The sequence below is a fragment of the Perognathus longimembris genome, chromosome 1 (assembly GCF_023159225.1).
Source record: "Perognathus longimembris pacificus isolate PPM17 chromosome 1, ASM2315922v1, whole genome shotgun sequence".
Lineage (NCBI taxonomy): Eukaryota > Metazoa > Chordata > Mammalia > Rodentia > Heteromyidae > Perognathus > Perognathus longimembris.
In genome coordinates, this window is record NC_063161.1 from 100,555,636 (window position 1) to 100,575,967 (window position 20,332).

Below are 20,332 nucleotides of genomic sequence, written 5' to 3' on the forward strand. Positions count from 1 at the left end.
TGTAGGCTGATGCTCAACAGTAGTGTATTGTCAAGGTTCCCTCTGTTCCTTCCAGAGCAGTTGATACAAGGCTAAAAAGAGTGAAAATGGTATAAGCCCACAGGGAGAAGAAAAGGAGCCATTAGTGGGTGAACAAAAGCACCTAACAGCAGGTGAAAGGTGGAGAGAGGGTTGAAGACCCAGTGTAAGCAGAGGTATGGTTCTGTTATCACTAGGCTATGCCTGGAACTGAAGAAATGAGGTGCTACATCCCAGGGAAGGCTTGAGTAAGCCTTGGAAAGAAAGTAAGGGGGGACTGGTGCTACCTTCATGACCACTACCCCACCCTAGCAGAAGGCAATTCTCCACAAGCACAGTACTACAAGTCAGTTCTGAAAAACCTGAGGACTGGAAGGATACTGCAGGGAGACTGCTCTCTAGAGGCAAGTAAACGAAGCCTATAGATACTGACACCTAGAGGACTTCAGGGAAACAGCAGGATCTACACAATCACTGTGAGCAAGCAGCAGAGCATGAAAGCTTGCCTCCTTTCTCATTCCAGGTGTCTGCAATATACAAGGTGAACCACAAACCTCTCAAGGAAAAACACCAATCCCCAAGGTGCTTTTCTATTGCAGGGAGTACATCGTTGTTCTTCCTCAAATATGAGAAGCCTGGGCATTTTTTTTAATGCTACAAATTTAAAGTGTATGTGGTCCATCCCTATATTCCTAGCAACTACTCATGGGGTTGAGACCTGGAAGATCATAGAATAAAGCCAGTTTGACCAGGAAGCTCTATGAGGCTCCATCAACAATTAACCAGCAAAAACGTTAGTGACGGCATGGTTCACATGGTAGAGCTCCCAACCTGAGTTTGAGCCTGGGTGAGTTCAAGCCCTAGTACCAATACATACACAAACCCTCTATTAATTTAGAGAAGTCTATTCTCACTTGCTCCCATCCCAGACTGAGGTAAAGATGACATTGAACTTCCATTTCAACCTTGCACATTAAAGGCATTGGCCAATACTGCCAAAATCTGAGGCCAATAAATCCTATACCCAGGTAAACTAGGTATCTGGGTGTCAAAATAAATAGGCATTCAGTCGTGCAAGCATTTTACAATTTTATCTTATTTATTTTCATAGAAAGCATATTATAACCCATTCAAATAAGGGTGTTAGGCAAGGAGAAATGCAGGGAATAAGAAAAATGGACTTTCCTTAACAGTGAAAGGAAGATGCAGAATGATGTGGCAGTGCAGTTTAAAGTTTCCAGAAAACCAGGAGGGATATCTCCAGAAGGAAGTGGAATGTGAACTGACCTGATATATTTATTGGACAGATAATGTGGACATTAGTATTCACTGAGTCAAGTCAACATACTTTTGATTGTAGGTTTCTGAAGACCCAATTCACAATGACCTAACCAAACATGAGGGTCTATTTTTTCCAAATAACTAGAAACCCAAGGTTAGAGCTAGTCTTCTTGATTGATACAGTATCCTCATTTCTAGATTCCTTCTCCCTCTTGCTCAGTCACCCTTAGAACATTTGCTATCTTCTCTCTGAAAGATGGTCTAACACCTCCTAGAATCAAACCAGTTGGAGGGAAGTGAAGGAACTACAGGCTTGTCATTTCAGAAACCTTTCCCAGAAATACCCATCAATCTTCCAATGCTTACTGGCTGCGGTCCTGCTAAGCCCATCATTGGACTTCAGAAATGGTCCCTGGTGGTTAGTTCACACTAGCATGCATCGATACACTAGACCTGAAGATAATAACATATGGCTGAGTAATCTCTCTGAGGAACCACTTGAGATTCACTCGGCAAAAGAATTATACCATTCACGATATGTGAACACATGGGAAGTACACACCAGAATACCATGAGAGCCTAACTAGACTGAAAAAAAGGATGAAAATTGTGGAGTATTTGCTAATAGAGGCTACAAGAAGCTAAATAGTCTGGCAAAAAAATGGAGAAAAATTAATAATCACACTGTATTTTCTACACTACGAAAAGAGAATATTTAGAAATTTGAAGAAGTTAAGAATAACTGGTAAGGCAGGGATAAAGGCAAGGGAGGCTGATTTTTGTTACAAGCTTCACAAAGGTACTTTTCAATATTAAGAGCATGTTATTTTATTCTTTTGGGGTTCAAAAATGGAACTAATAGCAAGGCCTTTTCATAGTCTTTCTGAATGGGTCCTTTATATGGAGAACACAAATCACAAAGTATTAGTCAAACAAAGGAGAGCTCTAATGTTGTCTTTGCCCCATTCATCTCTGCCTAGTTCCCCCACCCACACCCCAAGACTCAGTTGGGGCAAAGTCAGAAGAAGAATCAGCTCTTTTGCTCTTTGGGAGAGTGGGAGTGCTGGCAGCTATAGGGTGGGAACAGTCCTGGGACCCTGTAGTTTAGACAGGAAAGGCAGAGTCAGTTCTCCCACGGGTCTCACTACAGTGGGACTTGAGTGGGTGTCCTATCACATTAGGCTATTTGGAGAAAGGACCCAATTCTCTGAATTGCAAGCAGCATGGCAACAGGAGCCTGAATGATCTACAACTCCTCTAAGCTGAGCTAAAAGTCAGCCCCAGTTTATTCAAATATCCTACTTGCACCCAAAACTTCTGCACTGTAACAAATTTACACCTTCCTTTTTCCTCAAATTCATTGATCTTCAACAATTTTGGTGACAGCCCCTAGGGAGAATGCCTAAACCAAAGACCTACTTTATTTACATGGATTGGAAAGAAAAAAAAACCAGAGACAAAGACATTTTTCCTGTGACCCTGACCTAAACACTGAGAACCACTGCAATCTCATTCATCTAGGGTATTTCTTTTTCACCAGGAGCTAAACTTTCTGGATTTGATTTCAAACAAAACCTAACACAGAATTCACTGTATAGAACAGCTAAAAAGCTAGCTGCCTTCTTCGCAAGGTGCCCCCATCAAAGTCTCTGCAATTCAGCCCAGATCCATTCATTTTCATCTTACTGTGCCTACCCAAGACTCCTCTTGGCTTTTTTCCATATCCTGCCTTTAAGCTCTGCCTCTTCCAGGAAGCCTTCTCAAACTACTGTTGTCTAGAGGCATGAACTCATTCAACCTCTCTGTATGTATTTTACCCCAGTATACATGATTGACAAGCCTTTCACATTACTGCCTCACACTGTGATTTGCTTGGAATCCAATGACAGAAACAGCAGGGATTAAAAAAAAAATAGACATCTTTACAAACCATTTTTATAAATAGATTCATATATAAAGAAGAAACACATGTACAGAGCTCCCCTCACCCCTTTGCTGCACTGGGAAAGCAGAACAGAGAACCAGGGAACAACAAAACTGGTTCTATCTTGCTCTGAACTGGTTCCATCTAGGCGGTCAGTTTCTCAAGCAGAGTCTCTATTCCTTTGCTGCTGTTTTTGTTTTTTTCCAGTGTGGGAATCAAGCATTTCAGTCCAGCTTTGACTTTATTTGCAACTTCTTGGTCAGAACTCTGTAGAAGGCTAAAGAGGGGGAAAAAAGGTAACCAATATTAAGTTACATAACAAGGCCTAGATAATCTTCACTACTTCTACCCAAAGAATTTACTGATTTAACTCCTGTAAACAGAGTGTACACTAAAACTAAAAAAAAAAAAAAAAAAAAAAAAAAAATCCAACTGAATTAGGAAGGGCAATATACTATATTCTAAAATCACATAAAAAAAAATTTTTTTTTTGGCTAGTCCTGGGGGCTTGGACTCAGGGCCTGAGCACCGTCCCTGGCTTCTTCCCGCTCAAGGCTAGCACTCTGCCACTTGAGCCACAGCGCCCCTTCTGGCCATTTTCCATATATGTGGTGCTGGGGAATCGAACCGAGAGCCTCATGTGTAGGAGGCAAGCACTCTTGCCACTAGGCCATATTCCCAGCCCATAAAAATGTTTTATAATCCTGAAGATGAAGTCACTCAAGCAAAGGCTTGACTAACTTTTGATTATCTTAGAACTACATCCTGCCTTAAAATAACTACACAGAGTAGCTTTACTTCCCTATCCAGATTATAAGCAAGAGCAGACACCTGTGCTTTCTTTTCTTTATTCATGGCACCACTTGACTAGAGCAGGTGGCGCAAGAAAAAATCCCTTAATACTTATTTTACCCAAGTGAATGGGTGCAGAGAAGAATGGTGTGAAGCTAAAAGCTAGGCATGACACTTTTTTCTTCTACTGGTAACAACAGAACCAAGGCTCCCTCACAGAGAAGTTATGGTAGGTGAACTGAACCCAAGGCCTCGAGAAAGCTAAGCATCCGCTGGCTCTACTACTGAGCTATACCTTCAGCCTCCAGACATTTTCTGTGACACTCAAATGATCTGGTATCTGAAGGCAGGCCCTAACAGTAAGCACTCAACAAATGTTAGCTATTAGACAAAATAATCCTAGCTGTTGCTTTCCACAACCTTGCCCAAGCAGCAGCAGCCTACCACTACAGTTCATAAGACCCTGGAGACTAACAGCTGGCCTGAATTTCCTGTTCTCTCTCCTAATTCTTCAGACCATGTGTAAATGCTGACCTATTATTTCTAGAAGGAAGTCTCGTGGCCTTTCCAAGTCCTCAGTCCTGATATCATCTATCTTGTCAATGAAGAAAAGGATAGGTTATCAGCCACATGCAGCATTCTACTGCTTAAGAGAGGCAATATTCTATAGCCTGCCATCTCAGAACTGAGAGAGGTAGCTGGTAAAGTGCCCTTTTAATGGATTTCTGATTCATATTTAAAATTTTTATGCAACTTGGCTAAGCACACAGTTATGTAACGTATAACACTAATTCTAATAAATGTTTAGTGAGCACATGCCATATGCTTACTTTTCACAACCACTTTAGGATTGTTAACCATGCTTCTTCTACAAATACAAAAAACTACAGGAGTTCAAGAATTTTCCCAGGGATAGAAAGTAAATTGGGACTGAAATTCAGGCAATGTGTCTAGAGCCAGTGCTGCTAGATTCTATTATATTCTGTTTCCCTAAGCCCTTTTTAAGACATTATACCAGGCTGACTTTCTTTTCATTCTTTCTTTTCCATTACTGTAAAAAGATCAAGTGAGAGCTGGAAATATGGCCACATGGCAAGAGTGCTTGCCTTGTATTCATGAAGCCCTGGGTTTGATTCCTCAGTACCACATATATACACAAAACCAGAAGTAGCGCTGTGGCTCAAGTGGCAGAATGCTAGCCTTGAGCAAAAAATAAGCCAGGGACAGTACTCAGGCCCTGAATTTAAGGCCCAGGACTGGCAAAAAAAAAAAAAAAAAAAAAAAAAAAAAAAAATCAAGTAAAACAGACAACAGAAACAAATACATTAAAAAAAAGTCAAAAAGGAAACCTGAGTTTTAAGTAAAACTTCAGTAAAGCAGGTAATTTTACCTACGAAGTCAGACACACTATTCGAAAAAACAAATATGACTAAATTTTAAACACAAAATAGTTCAATTTCTGCTCAGAATATCAAGTATTTCATATGTTCCTATAGTAGTTCCACACAGTGCCGCAAAACAAAGTTAAAAACAATTAACCTATAAACTATCCTTACATCAGAGATCTACCCAAGGGGAGTTCTGATAGAGCTTCATGAATTAATTTTCATGGCATCACTGAATTTTCTACTTAAATGAGGATAAGAAAAGAATCTGTCAGAAGGTATTAGCATTCCAAAGGCCGAATAAAGAAACTTACGACAAAAAGTTAATTTTAGATAATGGATTATGGCCACTCAATATCTACTGAAAAATTAACAACTTTTAATTAGATGTGAATAAAAGGATCTGTATGAAGACCTTGATCCAAAGAAAAATAAAAATGTTCTCGAGTATCTGTGTGCATGCATACTAGCTCACGCTATACAATGAAGAAATATTTAACCTAACATTTGCAAACCATATATCTAAACTTATATTAGCAAGTTGCAAGTGAAATGTGGTGGGAAAACCAAACTTGGATTTGCATTTGTTTTCTGAAACCTTGGTAACACAGCAGGGGAAGAAAATCAAGTAACTGCTCAAAGCAGCACACAAATCTTTCAAAATGAATGTTCTTAACAGAAGGGGCTTATCTGAGCATAAAATGCAAGGAAATTTCAATGACCTGCAAATTATAAAACTCAATATAGTCCAGAGGACAATTTCTAAGAGGGACCCCAGTTCTCACCAGTTTCCATTCATTTTACATTAGAAACAGACAATGAACGTACAGATTTTAAGAATTTGTCTTGAATTCTTAAAAGTCACTATAGTGATTTCAAGAAAATTACACATAAAAAATAATTTGTCATAGTTTTCATGGGGTCAGAATTTATCCATGAACAAAAAAATATTGCTGGGTGCCAGTGGCTCACATCTGTGATCTCAGCTACTCAGAAGGCTGAGATCTGAGAATTGAGGTTCAAAGACAGCCACGCAGACAAAATCTCAAAACTCTTATTGCCAAGTAACCAGCAAAAACCAGAATGGAAACATAGCTCAGTTGCAGAACATTAGCTATGAGCAAGTCAAGCAAGAACTCCAGGCTGAATTGAAGCTCTGGAATAGGGGTATCATATACATTTATGCTTTTAACTATAAATGCATCACATGATACCCTGCTTATGTCCTAATTCTGTGATCTTTGACACTTAAAAGTTGACAATTAAAAGAAATCCTGAGAACTAATTTTTTGAAGGAACTGTATGCGGTGGACATGTGTGGACCATAGACCAGGAAAGAGAGAAATATCAAATTATTGGGAAAAATACTATATTCGAGACATAAATGGGAAGGAATTCTATTTTTTGCATAATCAGAGAAAGACATACATTATACACACCTGGAAAGAACAATGGCACCTCGATTTACACTAGCCCAGGACTTCAGGTTTTTCATACCAACATGTTCTACAAGTGTTTTTGCAAAGCAACCTGTAAATTACACGCAAAATTAATGAACACCATTGGCAAACCTTTTCCTCTTCCTTACCACCTTTAAGCTTGCAAAAGTTTTAATAAATACCAATAATTCCTGTGCGAGTTTGTATATTATATTAACACAGCCTTTTTTGTTGTTGGTCCTTTGTTGTTGAACTTTTGCTCAAGGCTAGCACTCTTCTACTTTGAGCCACAGCTCCATTTCAGTTTTCCTGTGGCTAATTGGAGATAAGAGTCTCATGGACTTTCCTAGCTGGGCTGGCTTTGGACCACAATCCTCAGATCTCTGTCTCTTGAGTAGCTAGAAATACAGGTGTGAGCCATCAACACCTTGCCAATTCATTTCTTTTAACTGTGATCTCAAAACCCCTGTTTAGCAGTAATTCCTGAAGAAAAACAAATCCTTGGTCATATATGCATTTCTTTATACAGTATTTACTGATTGCACACTAGCTGATCTGATAGTTATTCAGGAAGCAAATGTTTGACAGCTGCACCTAGTGACTGGATGAAATCATTCATCTTCACTCTAGTATGTACTCAAGAACTCAAGTTCAAGAGTCTCAAGTTCTATGTTATCTATGTCATACAAGTGTGACTCATTCTTTGACAAAGAAGAATTCCAATTTAGTACAGATGGAAGAAGGGATGGCTTATCTTACATGCAAACATTTTGGTTGGGTAGCATGTACAATTCAAAGACAACCAAAAGTAAAAGTCCCTGTAAGAGCCACAGGACCTATGGCTATCCAGTCTCCCATGCACTTGCTTACAGATGGACAGAGATCAGCTAGTGGGGCAACTTGTTTCCAAAAAGTGACCACAGCAACATCTTCTGTGCGGAATACACTTCTAGAATACTGCACTTCCCCATGTAGTAATGGGATCTAGGTCTTCTGTTAAATCTAGGTAGTAGGCATGATTGCCTTGAAAGCAGATCATGGTGAGGACACCAGACAACTCCTGAGGATAAGTCATGAAAGTACTATCTTGTTATTTCCTTGGATATTGATTCTAAAGAACTAAACCAGGGGGCTGGGAATATGGCCTAGTGGCAAGAGCGCTTGCCTCCTATACATGAAGCTCTCGGTTCGATTCCCCAGCACCACATATATGGAAAACGGCCAGAAGGGGCGCTGTGGCTCAGGTGGCAGAGTGCTAGCCTTGAGCGGGAAGAAGCCAGGGATGGTGCTCAGGCCATGAGTCCAAGGCCCAGGACTGGCCAAAAAAAAAAAAAAAAAAAAAAAAAAAAGAACTAAACCAGGGTGAGGAAGCTCAAGAGCCTAGGAAGAACTGAAACTATCGTTTCCTGGCCAACACCCAGTACCAACTTGCCAGCCTAACAGTGAGCTGCTATAGTGGTGAATACTCCAATATGAAACTGAGCAACTCCAAGACAGAGGCAAGCTCCACCAAACTTGGGGGCAAATGATTGCTTTGGAAACCACTGAGTTTTGAGGTGGCTTGTGACACAGCAATGATAAAAATGGCTAGACACAATCATTTGGTACTACTTGACAATGAAAAACACATCAGGACCACACAGGCATAGGAATATCAGAACATTCCTTTCCTTCCCTTTGTTTCCCTCTTTATATTTTCTTGTCTCTTCCCTTAGCCTTTCCTTCTCTATTCATATTCTCATTAAGAAAAATCACTAGAATACTTCTTGGGTTTTAACAATTCCTCTGGCACAATCAACTTCATATCATTGTTTTTAATAATGAGAAAGATACTTTATTACATGCCTTTTCTTCAATACAAGCTGCTTTTTTTATTTTAAAAAATCGCAATGAAGAAATAGTCCTATGCGGAATGGTAGAGTGAGGAATAACAGCTCTACTATTATATTCCTGGCCTAACAACTTCAGCTTGCCTACAATTCATGAATTCTTATCTCTCACCTTTTTTTTTTTGGCCACAGTAATAAAAAGCTGAAACAGACTTAACCCTGTGGGGAAAACCTCATTAGTGGCTCATATATCCAACAGAGTTAGAATTTAACATGGTTAAAGAAAAGTCTGAAAGAAGAATGGTACTTGAATAGAAGATGGTGTCCAAGCTGCAGAGCTGAGCTGAGATTCTTCAGAGCAATTTGTCTTATAGAAAGAACCGAGGACTGGCTTGCTCTGCAATCACATGTATCTCAATGCCAAACAAACGGGCACCTGTGCAAAATTCTAATGAGGGTAATTTTGTTTTGCTTATACCTTTCTCCAAACCAAAGATAAAATCACACCTTTCAATCAGGGGCAATGTTACACCATCCTCAAGGAACAGAATGGCATTTTAGGTAACTGACCAAATACACGTAAAAGTCTGAAGTAGTTGAAAGGGAGAAGAAAAGGGAGAATAAGAAAGCCAAATGCAAAACAAAAAAACTAACCTTAAAGGAATCTTGGACACAAGTTCCCCTAGGGAAAATGCACCATTCCTAATCACTAGGTCATTTCTTATATTTCTTATATATGAGTTTTAAGCATTTGACAAACATCATATGTGGACTCAAAAGACAGTGAAAATTCCATGGGTGCCAGGAATTGCAGAAATTCTACGTAAGATATAAGAAAAGGTACAACCTACCTTCTCTTCCATTTTCTTTCATCTTTTTATCTTGCTCTATTAACCACTTCAGAACCAGATGTCCTGCAGGATGCTCAGCAACATGAAGCTATGATGAATCAAGAACATGTTCATTCAAAAGCTGCTTTCATCCATCTCTGGCCCACAATTCCATCTCTATCACCACATACTGATAAGAAGTCAGCCAACTTTAAAGGCTTAAAAGGTCTTTATCTAGAATGCACAGCATTCTAGAAACCAGACATTTTTGCTACTTGCTAGGTCAAAATGAATGTGCTTACACAAGAGACTGCAGTCCCTACAAAGCTGTTCAGACTTGCCTTGGTGAATTTCAACACCACAAATCTCATCTAAAGTCACACTCATTGAGCACTTTTCAGGTGGTAACCAGAATTCTGAAGTACAAAGAAACCCGAGATGTAATATTTAAAGATATATAATTATAATGATCTGAGAATCCAGGAAAAAAATGCTGTAGCACAACCTCCCTGCTTTCTAAGGGCCATGTCAATCATCCCATAGTACCTGGGTTGGGGGGAGTTAGGCTGGGTGAGATAGCTCTCTTTATCCAGTATAGACCAATCATGAATAACAGAAGCACAGGATTTTGGTTTTACTGTGGTAATATGAACTCTCTACTTTTTTTTTTCTTTTCATTTTTAGTGGTACTGATATTTGAGCCCAGGGCCTCACACTTACTAGGCTGGTACTCTAACACTTGAACCACACCTTCAGTCTTGTGAACTTTCCTGAACTAAGATTTTCTTGATCTCACATCCTGAGCGTAAGCCACCAGCATCTGGGTAAAAGGATAACATTTTGATAATTTTTATGATGTCAGTTAATTACTATTAAAGGTCTTTCAGAGAAGCGATTTCTCTGATGGCAGTTTTTATACCCTTGGTGGTTTTCTTATCATCTTCTAACAGTATACTACCTCGCCATCCTTGCCTCCAGGATGCAGTTCCGTTGCTGCCAAGTTGGCAATGGCATCCATGGCAGGCTGAACGTCACCAATGGCAGATCCCAGAATGTCAGACACCAGCACACATGCAGACTTATCAAGCACCACCTCGTGGGCATGTCCTTGCAAGTAGCTTAACAATGCTGGAGAAATGGATTCCAGGAGCTCTCGACGGCGCAGCTCTGTATCCTTCTTACTGTCGGAATATGTTGAATGAAGTGGTACATTGAGATAAATGGCAAAGGACAGAGGGTGATCTCATTATCACAAAATCCTGAAAAGCTTATCACAGTCTGGGTCACCTTCTATTAATAGTTGTCTACCTTCACATTAAGCTTGTAGACAAATGAGTAATATCAGGGTAGGTTCCTTTTTTCTTTGTATCCCCCGGATCTGAATAGTGCCTACATACACAAGCATTTAATAAATGAAGTATGGCTTATGAAATAAAACACACACACTCCAAACCAATCTAAAACCACACACAATAAATTTTCCCACAAGAAAGCACATGTTTACAATACTTTTGTTTGGACCCTCTTCTCTAGAATACTCAAAACACATGATACCAGTAGCTTGGAAAATAAAGAGGAACAAAAGAAACTAGATCCCATAACTGAGTGCCGGCTACGTGTTAATAACTCAGATTTTTTTTTCTTTTTTGGCATGCATATTTTACATCCTCTGAGAACTTAATCTGTCAAAACTAGAGGCTTAAAAACAGAATTCATTTTCCGATAGAGGGAAGGAAGAAGTGAGAGTTTGCATATGTGTGTAAGTGAGCCCATTTCTGAAAGCATATACTTCTTAGAATTAGCGAGCAGTCAAGAGTAGAGAAATATGAGTCAAGTCATTTACTGGCTTTACCTATGTGCATTGCCATCTCCTTTTTGTAGAACTTCAATGATTTCCCGGACCGTGTGGGAAGGATCTCTGGGACTCAGTAGATACAACAGGACCTTTCTTCCATATTTATCACTTATTATGTTAGGCAAGGAACTAATAATTTCCTATAAAGTTACACACACAAAAAAGTGAACTGTTAGCTACATTCTTCATGTATGCTTGGACATGAATAGTAATGAAGAATATATACTTAACTATTATACTTAATGGCAAAGATGGAGTTAATTGTTTGGAAAACATCTCAGTAAGGCACAAAGAGATTTACATTTAGAACACAGTCAATACAGTGCCAGGTATTACTGAATCACCCACTGATAGTCACTGACCAAGCCCAAGGACTTAAGGAGTTTTATCTTCATGCACTACGGCCACTATTACTAGAGACTGCACTGGTTGGGATCACTGAGCAGATATAGCTCATCTGCAGCTGAGCCCAGTGATAGACATGCTTCTTTTAATGAAAGTTTGACTACTGTAATGAAAACCGAGAAGTGTGTAGAGGAGGGCAGATGTCCCCATGAAGTTACCAATCTCTGTATGGCCTTTTCCTCCACATACCCAGGAATGAGACCCTCCCTTCCTAGTGGTTGAACCAAGTGACAAAAGCAATGCGGCCTGGATCCTATTAAGTTTCCACATCAAACTGAGGTTTCTACAGAGAATCACTGCTTATAAAAACTGCTTTATTTTAAATAAAGGAAACACAAAGAAAAAAATCATCAAAATTTCCACTACTATCTTTCTATTTTCTTATAACAAACTTTATAGCACCATAGATTCTTCTTAACTAGGTTGGGGTCACAGAAAGAATTTAGTTCAACTGGCCAGGTTTACAGGGGAGAAGTTCAGAAAGGAGAGGACACAGTGTAATGAGGGGCAGGGTTCTCCAAATCTCTCTAAAACAAATAAAACCTACATAACTTCTGAAGGATAGTAATACTCTGTGATGACATATTCAGGTCTGCTTTACTTAAAAATGTCTATTTTTTGGGATAACATTAGTAACTTAGTGCTAGAAGCCAATATATAAACTAAGTCATCCATCAACCATAGAATCAACATTCATAAAAATTCAGGATCTCAAGCTGAGGATATGGCCCCGCAGCAAGAGTGCTTGCCTTGTATACATGAAGACCTGGGTTCGATTCCCCAGCACCACGTATACAGAAAATGGCCAGAAGTGGTGCTGTGGCTCAAGTGGCAGAGTGCTAGCCTTGAGCAAAAAGAACAGGGACAGTGCTCAGGCCCTGAGTCCAAGGCCCAGGACTGGCCAAAAAAAAAAAAAAAAAAAAAAAAAATTCAGGATCTCACAGTTGATGCTGTAGCACCAGATCCTTCCACATCATGTTTCTTTTTGCAAACTCCTAAGCCTCCTTAAGTTTTTGCACAAAACCCTATGTACTTCTGATAATCAGCAACAGTAGCTAACATTCATTAAGTGCTTACTTGGCACAAACACTACTGAGAGTTGTGTGTCTGCCATGTTAAATGATCTTCACACCACCAGTGTCCTTTTCCCAGGACTCTACCCTCCCACCGCCCCCCCCCCCCCCCAGTTCTCTTGAATACTTTTGAAGAAGTTAAAGTCAGCATAATGATTTCCACATAAAAAAGTTTTCAGGAAAGACTCAACAGCTCTAACCACCTCAAAATGTATATAGCATTTTACCCTCCCAGGAAAAAGAATTTAAAATTTCAGTAGTCCAAAGGAAGACAGAAAAGGAGAATTGAAAAAGGTACACAATTTACTGTACAGAATCAAGCTCAGTCTAAAAGTATATATTTGTAACATGTGTTTTAAAGAGGTTGAGGTTGGTACTAGAGTTTGAACTCAGGGTTTCAACCTTGCTTGCCCACTCTCTCAGCTCTGCTTTTTGCTTGTTATTTTTGTTTTTGTCAGTCCTGGGGCTTGAACTCAGGGCCTGAACACTGGCCCTGGCTTCTTTTTGCTCAAGGCTAGCACTGTACCACCTAAGCCCCACACAACTTGTGGCCTTTTCTGTATGTGTGGTGCTGAGGGATCAAACCCAGGGCTTCATGTATATGAGGCAAGTACTCTACTACTAAGTCATATTCCCAGCCCCTGCTTATTTGTGATATAAGGTTTTATGAACTTTTCTGCCAAGGATGGTCTTCTGCTCTCAACCTTCCAAGTAACTAGGATTATAAGCATGAGCTACTGCATCTTGTTACATGTGTTTTTGATAGTGCGGTGTTTAGTGTCACAAATATAGGGGATCAATGTTGTGTCTTTAGTGAACCAAAAGTTCACAAGACCATCATCTCAACCAATATAAAACAGTGCAGCCCAGCTATGTAGGAAGAGTAATTAAGAGGATCCTGAAGACTATGCAAATAATAAAAGCAAAAAGAGTTAGCTAGCACCATGGGTGTAAGGCAAATTCAACTTCCAGTATACCACTACCAAAATAAAAAGGGCACTGGAAGGTAGGTAAAGTGTTACAAGCCTCTAGTGCCAATACTTGGGAGCTGAGATAGGAGGATCCTGGGTTTGAGGCTAGCCTGCATTACACAGCAGACCCTTTCTCAAAAACTGAAAATCTGCACATAATGCTTTCAGGGCGAGTCCCCAGGTACCCCGAACTTCACTGCCACAGGCTGAAGAATTTCAAACTCTAAACTCAAATTTTTTCAAGTTAAAAATTTTAAATGTGTACAACATTTATAAACAACCTTATTAAACTTAAAAAACATAAACAGATGCCATGTTGAGCAGCACTACTCTCTTTTAACTTCTTTTACAGAGAAAAGGGATAGAAATTCTAGATTATTATCTGGAGAGAACAATTCCTTTAACATCTGCAAACAGGTAAGAGCCATCTATTGATGGCAGATGATTATGTACTGACTTTGGCAAGTTTGAAAATCCTCCATGCTCCAGGCACTTCAGCTTCCTCATCTGTACAGGAAATGACACGCCAGCCTGACCGACAGGCTATTCCCATCAGCAAACCAGAAAATGCACACAAACTCAACACTGCCATAAAGTCATTGTTTTCCTACTGAACACAGGCCAGTCACTCTATAGCAACCTTAAATGTGGAGATTAAATAATGCTGGCAGTCATGAGCTTTCTCCCTTATGAGAAACAGTACCAATAATGATTACATTTTTAATTTTGTCTTAGTTTACTCACGAAGAACAAACTAAGAACCATGAGGCCCTTTATTGCAATTTTGTCTTTTAGAGTAGGCACGTGAACAAAACAGAAGCATGGGAGGAATGGTCTCCCTCTGAAGATATCTCTGGTCAGCTCTGGCCTCCTGGTGTTGAACTCCTGCCAGATGCTGTGGCATATTCTTTGCCAACCTTCTTCAAAGAGGCCAGGTAAAGGTCAAATCAGACACACACAGGAAATAAACAGAGCAAACAGATTTTCCACAGAAGACAGAAATACAAGAACCAGCCAAAGTGCATGTACAGGGATAAAAATATAAATGATGTTAGCTATAAGAAGCTAAGATCTAGAAAATGGATGAGTTAATGGAATGTTAAAAAAATATAAGGAATTTAAATGATGGATAATAACAGAAACATTAAAAGAAGGTTGGAGTACCATACAGCCTCATGCTTTTAAAAATAACATGGGTATTTTAGGGATGAGTGTAGTGGCAGATACCTCAAGTAGGAGGACTTAAGTTTTCAAAGTTTGAGACTAACCCAGGAGAAAGTTAGTCCCAGATTCTACCTAAAAAAACTGAAAGCAATCTGAAAATCTGAAAGCAAAAGGGGTAAATTAAGTACTAGTGTGCATATTTTCTAATATGTTTATTTTAGAAAGTAAAACAAAAGAGAAACAGTTTGTATCCACTTTGAAAGGGAGAAAGGCTCAGCTGACCAGGCTGCAATCTCAACATCAGGTAATCTGGGTACCCTGAATCTTTGCAACACTAAACTTCTCCTGTTTTTCTTTTTCTTTCTTTTTTTTTTTTTAAAGGCACAGTGCAATAGGTTTTTGTGGTGAATGGGTGGGAAAAGCAAGAGCAATTAGCATTCCACAGTTTTATCACTAGCTACATAGTTTAATAATATACAGAACCTGTGGAGCATTTGTCAATGAGAGGCAGATGAAAGGCAGGATTGGCAGATTCAGCCATTCCAGGAAAGCTGTCTTAAATAAGAGTCTTTAAGAATGTGGGTTAAATAGTTGTTGTCTTTGAGCTGATAAGCACAGGAATTGAAACTGTTTTGACAGAAACTTTAAGTGGAAGAAATCTTTGGGAAAAATTAATCTAACACATAATTCTGGGGAATCTAGAAGGAAATTTGAATCCATTTGGAACAGTTATGCAAATTGCAGTTGTTGTAAATATATTCAACAAAAGCAAACTTTCAATAGCCCAGCCTGCTTCCATTTCTGTGAAACAATTTTATTCATTAGCCAATTCTATGGCCTCTCATCTCTGTCACAGGAATGAAAAACAGTCACTATTGATTGGAGTCAAAGGGTAATAGAGTCACACAGAAAATGTCAAAATACTGGATCTGTGACATGCAAGTCTCGCCAGCTGGTTTCTTCCCACAATCCTATCCCAAGGAAAGTCATCATAATCTTAAAATAGTAAAGAATGAAGCTAGAAAATGACAGCAAGGGCATGAGAAATTCACACTATGAACTGATAGCTGGCGTTTAGGAAAACAAATCTTCCTTCTATTACCCTCATAAACTTGCTACCAACACCAAACAATACTAGTCCACAGCATGGGCTACAGGGGGGCCACAGCACAACCACCTGACAACAGGTAGATTTTCCAGATTCATCCATGGTACCATCTGTCACCAAGACTTTCCAAGGGCTACATTCACTAGTGTAGCCTATTTAATCTTCAGATGAACAAAATGTATTTTATAGATTATGTGATTTTCAAGATATTACAATTCTGGTCTACCAAGACTGAAATTGTTTATTGCCACCCTTGCATTCTCCACCATCTTGTCAACATCATTAGAGTACTAAAAGTAACAGGAGAGAGAGATCATAGAATCAGTCAGAAAAAGGGACAATCATTGCAGGATAAAGGAAAGACCAATAGTTCAGAATATAATGTCTCCTTAGGAACAGTTTTCTGAGACGACAACTATTTCAGTTTTTCTGAAAGGTAAGTTCATTAGCAAGCTACTTGACAGCAGCATTTGCAACTTTACGGACACTATACCAGACTTGAATGAATTGCTGAAATGTAAAAGGAAGTTAGTTCTTTAATTCTAGTAGGAACTTTTATTTTGGCGCTACAAAAGCTTTCACGATGGCTCTAGAAAGCTCCACAACTGAATTCTATGAGCCTTTCTTCACCAGCTCAGCCCAGCCCAGCCCAGACGCACTGTAAGTGAGGAACTACAGAGGTGGAGAGAATGTCAAGTGAAGAATTGCTACGCAAACCAACTTTTGAATGAATCTCAACACTGCTCCACTAATCTTCCATTTTTTAGTATTTCTAACAGTGTGAAATACTATGTATGGTATCTACTCCAAAATAAAGGCAATGAGTCTTAATTTAACCAGTCTTTTAAATATCTTAAACAGTTATTAGTACTAAGTTGCAAGGCTATGATTTCCATAGGATTAGGGAAACTCCAAAATAATGCTTAACTGAGAACTAAAACTTAACAGAAAAAGCTGGTAAGAAACACAGGGAAGCCTTTACACAGCATATGTGAAATCAAATTTATGCATCCACTACTGAGGCAGAATGAAACTTGAATCCAAAACCTGTAAGAAATACTTACTGATATGATTATCTGTTTCACAAGCTTAGTATCATCAATACAATCAAATGCTGCCAGCAACACCAAGTGAGAGTACTGGCCCTATAAGTGGAAGTCAGAGAGGTGAGAAATATTGCAAAGGTTTTGCCTCTTATCCTTCCTACAGTCACTGTATAAAGGTTACTGACATTGACAACTTGTCCAACATAATGTAAACAAAAGTGAATAAAAGCCATACAAATGAACTTTCTGTTTTATCAGGACCTAGTTAATTATATTCTAGAGATAAGATTGACTTTAAAAAAAAGGAAAAAGGAAACAGGCATTCTTTATTACTATTACATCCTGGTCAGACCAAGAACCACCAATGTTTGGAAATTAAATAATACTTCTAAGCAACTAATGATTCAAATCCATCGGTTTTTGCAGATTATTGTCCTTTTCAGAAGTCACTCTTACTGATTAGAAAATACAAACTTCAACCACTGTTGAATTTCCTGACATAAGCAAAGTCTAAAATTAAGGCAATCTAATTAATTTAATTACTTTAAAATGTCTATTCATACAGTTTAGAACTTTCTATTAGCATTCTATTTTTACTCATTTCAAAGTTTAAAATTAACAGTGGAATCATAAAATACACTCAGACTTCAAAAGCAGCTCATGACAGAACATTACATTTTACTTTGTTCCAGCAAAGCTAGCTGCCTGTTCAATGGTTTCATACGAGCTCCTCTAATCCCCAGCACTGCAGAACAAAACAGATGAGTATACAACCACATAGAATCAATTTTATCTTAATTTGAATTAGCATTTGCTCTATTAGGCATTGTTAGTAGTTTCCACGGAGTGTTTTTTGTAGGAATAAGTTGTTGACTATGAAATTATTTCCAGATAATCTAAATCATCAAAGTAATACAAAAATTAAGATTATATTTAAATCCTTTATATCTAAATACATATAAGCACTATTGTTGAGGCCATTAGTCCTCAGGAAAAAATATCTTTTGTACCCAGTAACTCCATTAAAAGCTATTATATCATCTCCAAAGGAATAAAGGAGGAGCTAAATAACTAGTTAAATTTTTCACTTCGACTTATCATAAGAAAAAGAGACACTTTTTAACTTGCTATGGTTTAGTAGTAATAAAAAATTATATCAGTTTTAGCATATGTGTGATACATACTCTTATAGCCACACAAAAGAGGAAAGTAAAGAACATATGAACCTAATTTTATGTAAACAATAGGAAAACAGAGGCATATGCATAGACTACAACAAATTATATCAATTTTCTTTTTGCCAATTTTCTGAATTATCCAATTTCCTATAAGACATGAACTCATTTACTATTTAAAATAATAAAGTATGTCCTTCCACTGTACTTACATTTGCCACTTTTTCAATATAAGTCTTCATTGTTTTCACAATCACTTTTCTGTCCTTGAAAAAGGAAAAATTGCCCCCATGAACTTTTATAGATTAAGCTTATTTCATAGGTAAAAGAACCATATTAGACAATATTTAACTTTAATAACTGTCATATTTTTATTAGTAAAAATAATAGCTAAGGAGTCAGGATGTAAAAATTGAAATATGTTTATATAATTCCTATGTAATCAAATATGAAACCATAAATTTCAAGTTACAAAGCAAAGCTAGTGAAACTACCACTTACAACAGTGAAACATCAGAGTACTCTTTCCAGTGTCTGACATGTCTTCAAACATACAAGTCTAGTAAACAGATACTATCCAATCTTGTACTCACTGAATAAAATTTAAACTTCAATAAGGAAAACGTATAACACAACAGTTTCTGAAAGAGGAGCTACAGTGAGGAAAATTCACTTGTTAAAATTTAGTTATCAATAGCAAACTTAACCTTTCTCCCCCAAAAGTTATCAGTGAAGCATAAGTATGACCAACTCATTATTATTTCCTACCCCCAACCAATATGATCATTAAGTGAGAAATAAACCTATCAAGTTTATTTGCTTGACTAATCTCTTCTGTTTCAATAAAGCCTAAAGATATTATTAAGGCAGAGAAGAGATGCTTGGCCCAAAGAAAACAGCAAATTCTCATGAAACCCTGAGGCATGAATTTGAGGCATGAATATCGTCTATGCATAATTGGGGAAAGACCAAAGTGTGGCAAGTGCAGGCAGAAGACGGTGAGTGCTGACACACTGACCTTAGGTGTGCCATGCCACAGGCAGTGCATGGCTACTCTGGCACCATCGTGTGTGTGTGCAAGGTATACCACTGCTTCGCGGATGGCTTCAATCAGTTCCTAGGGGGGAAAATGGTAGGTTATATGTTTATTTAGGTTCTTTTTTCTTTCTTTATGCTGCCATATCTGTCTATAGGAAAGCTGTCAGGTACAGAGAATGAAGAGCGCACAGGCAGCAAAGAATTTTTAAATCAGTACAGAAACAAATACAATCTCTTTTGATAGTCTTTTTTATCACAAACTGCTGGTAGGCAATTTCTATCAAACAACATTAGACTTTTACCAATTGCTACTTTAAAAAGGTCACAGGCTATATGTATAATATTCTAAATGATTTTTTAGAACAAGAAGTTGAAGTGCTAAGAAGCAAGTTTTTTTTCTTAACACATGAGCTAGCTAAAGTAAAAAGTAAGTAAAGCAAATGCTCTTCTCTAAGAGACAACTATGTCATAAATTGTTTCTAGGGGAGATTCCTATTTAGTTTGTCAGTGGATTATCTCCACAAATTATATTAACTCTTTACAAAGAACCACTCAAGGAACATTTACCAAGGAATCTCTGTATTAGCATTTTGGCTTAGCCTTCACCTATAAATAACCTCTTTGTTAAAAATAACAATTCCCAGGCTGGGAATATGGCCTAGTGGCAAGAGTGCTTGCCCCCTACACATGAAGCTCTCGGTTCGATTCCCCAGCACCACATATATGGAAAACGGCCAGAAGGGGCACTGTGGCTCAGGTGGCAGAGTGCTAGCCTTGAGCGGGAAGAAGCTAGGGATGGTGCTCAGGCCCTGAGTCCAAGGCCCAGGACTGGCCAAAAAAAAAAAAAATTTCCTACTAGCTTAACTTAATATAATTTTTCTCCTTCATTTTCAACATACATAGTTTCCTATTTTCAAAGTGTAAGTAAGCACACAGGATGTAAATGAGTTCTGGCAGATAATAGTTACAGAAACCCATTTATTCTGTCCCCAATTAAAA

The 20,332-nt window shown here is 38.4% G+C and overlaps 1 protein-coding gene across 1 annotated transcript in view; it reads right to left on the reverse strand.

Moving 5' to 3' along the window:
* Positions 1 to 3,218: 3,218 nt before the first annotated feature.
* The window catches only part of Pum3 (pumilio RNA binding family member 3), a 32,644-nt gene continuing 15,530 nt past the window's right edge, over positions 3,219 to 20,332 (reverse strand). The window contains exons 11-18 of the mRNA XM_048340565.1: positions 19,314 to 19,412; positions 18,508 to 18,561; positions 17,139 to 17,219; positions 11,351 to 11,493; positions 10,457 to 10,679; positions 9,520 to 9,607; positions 6,840 to 6,930; positions 3,219 to 3,500 (exon numbers count right to left, since the gene is read on the reverse strand). Coding sequence (XP_048196522.1) covers positions 3,368 to 3,500; positions 6,840 to 6,930; positions 9,520 to 9,607; positions 10,457 to 10,679; positions 11,351 to 11,493; positions 17,139 to 17,219; positions 18,508 to 18,561; positions 19,314 to 19,412 — 912 coding nt within the window. The 3' untranslated portion in view covers positions 3,219 to 3,367. The remainder of the gene's footprint in view (positions 3,501 to 6,839; positions 6,931 to 9,519; positions 9,608 to 10,456; positions 10,680 to 11,350; positions 11,494 to 17,138; positions 17,220 to 18,507; positions 18,562 to 19,313; positions 19,413 to 20,332) is intronic.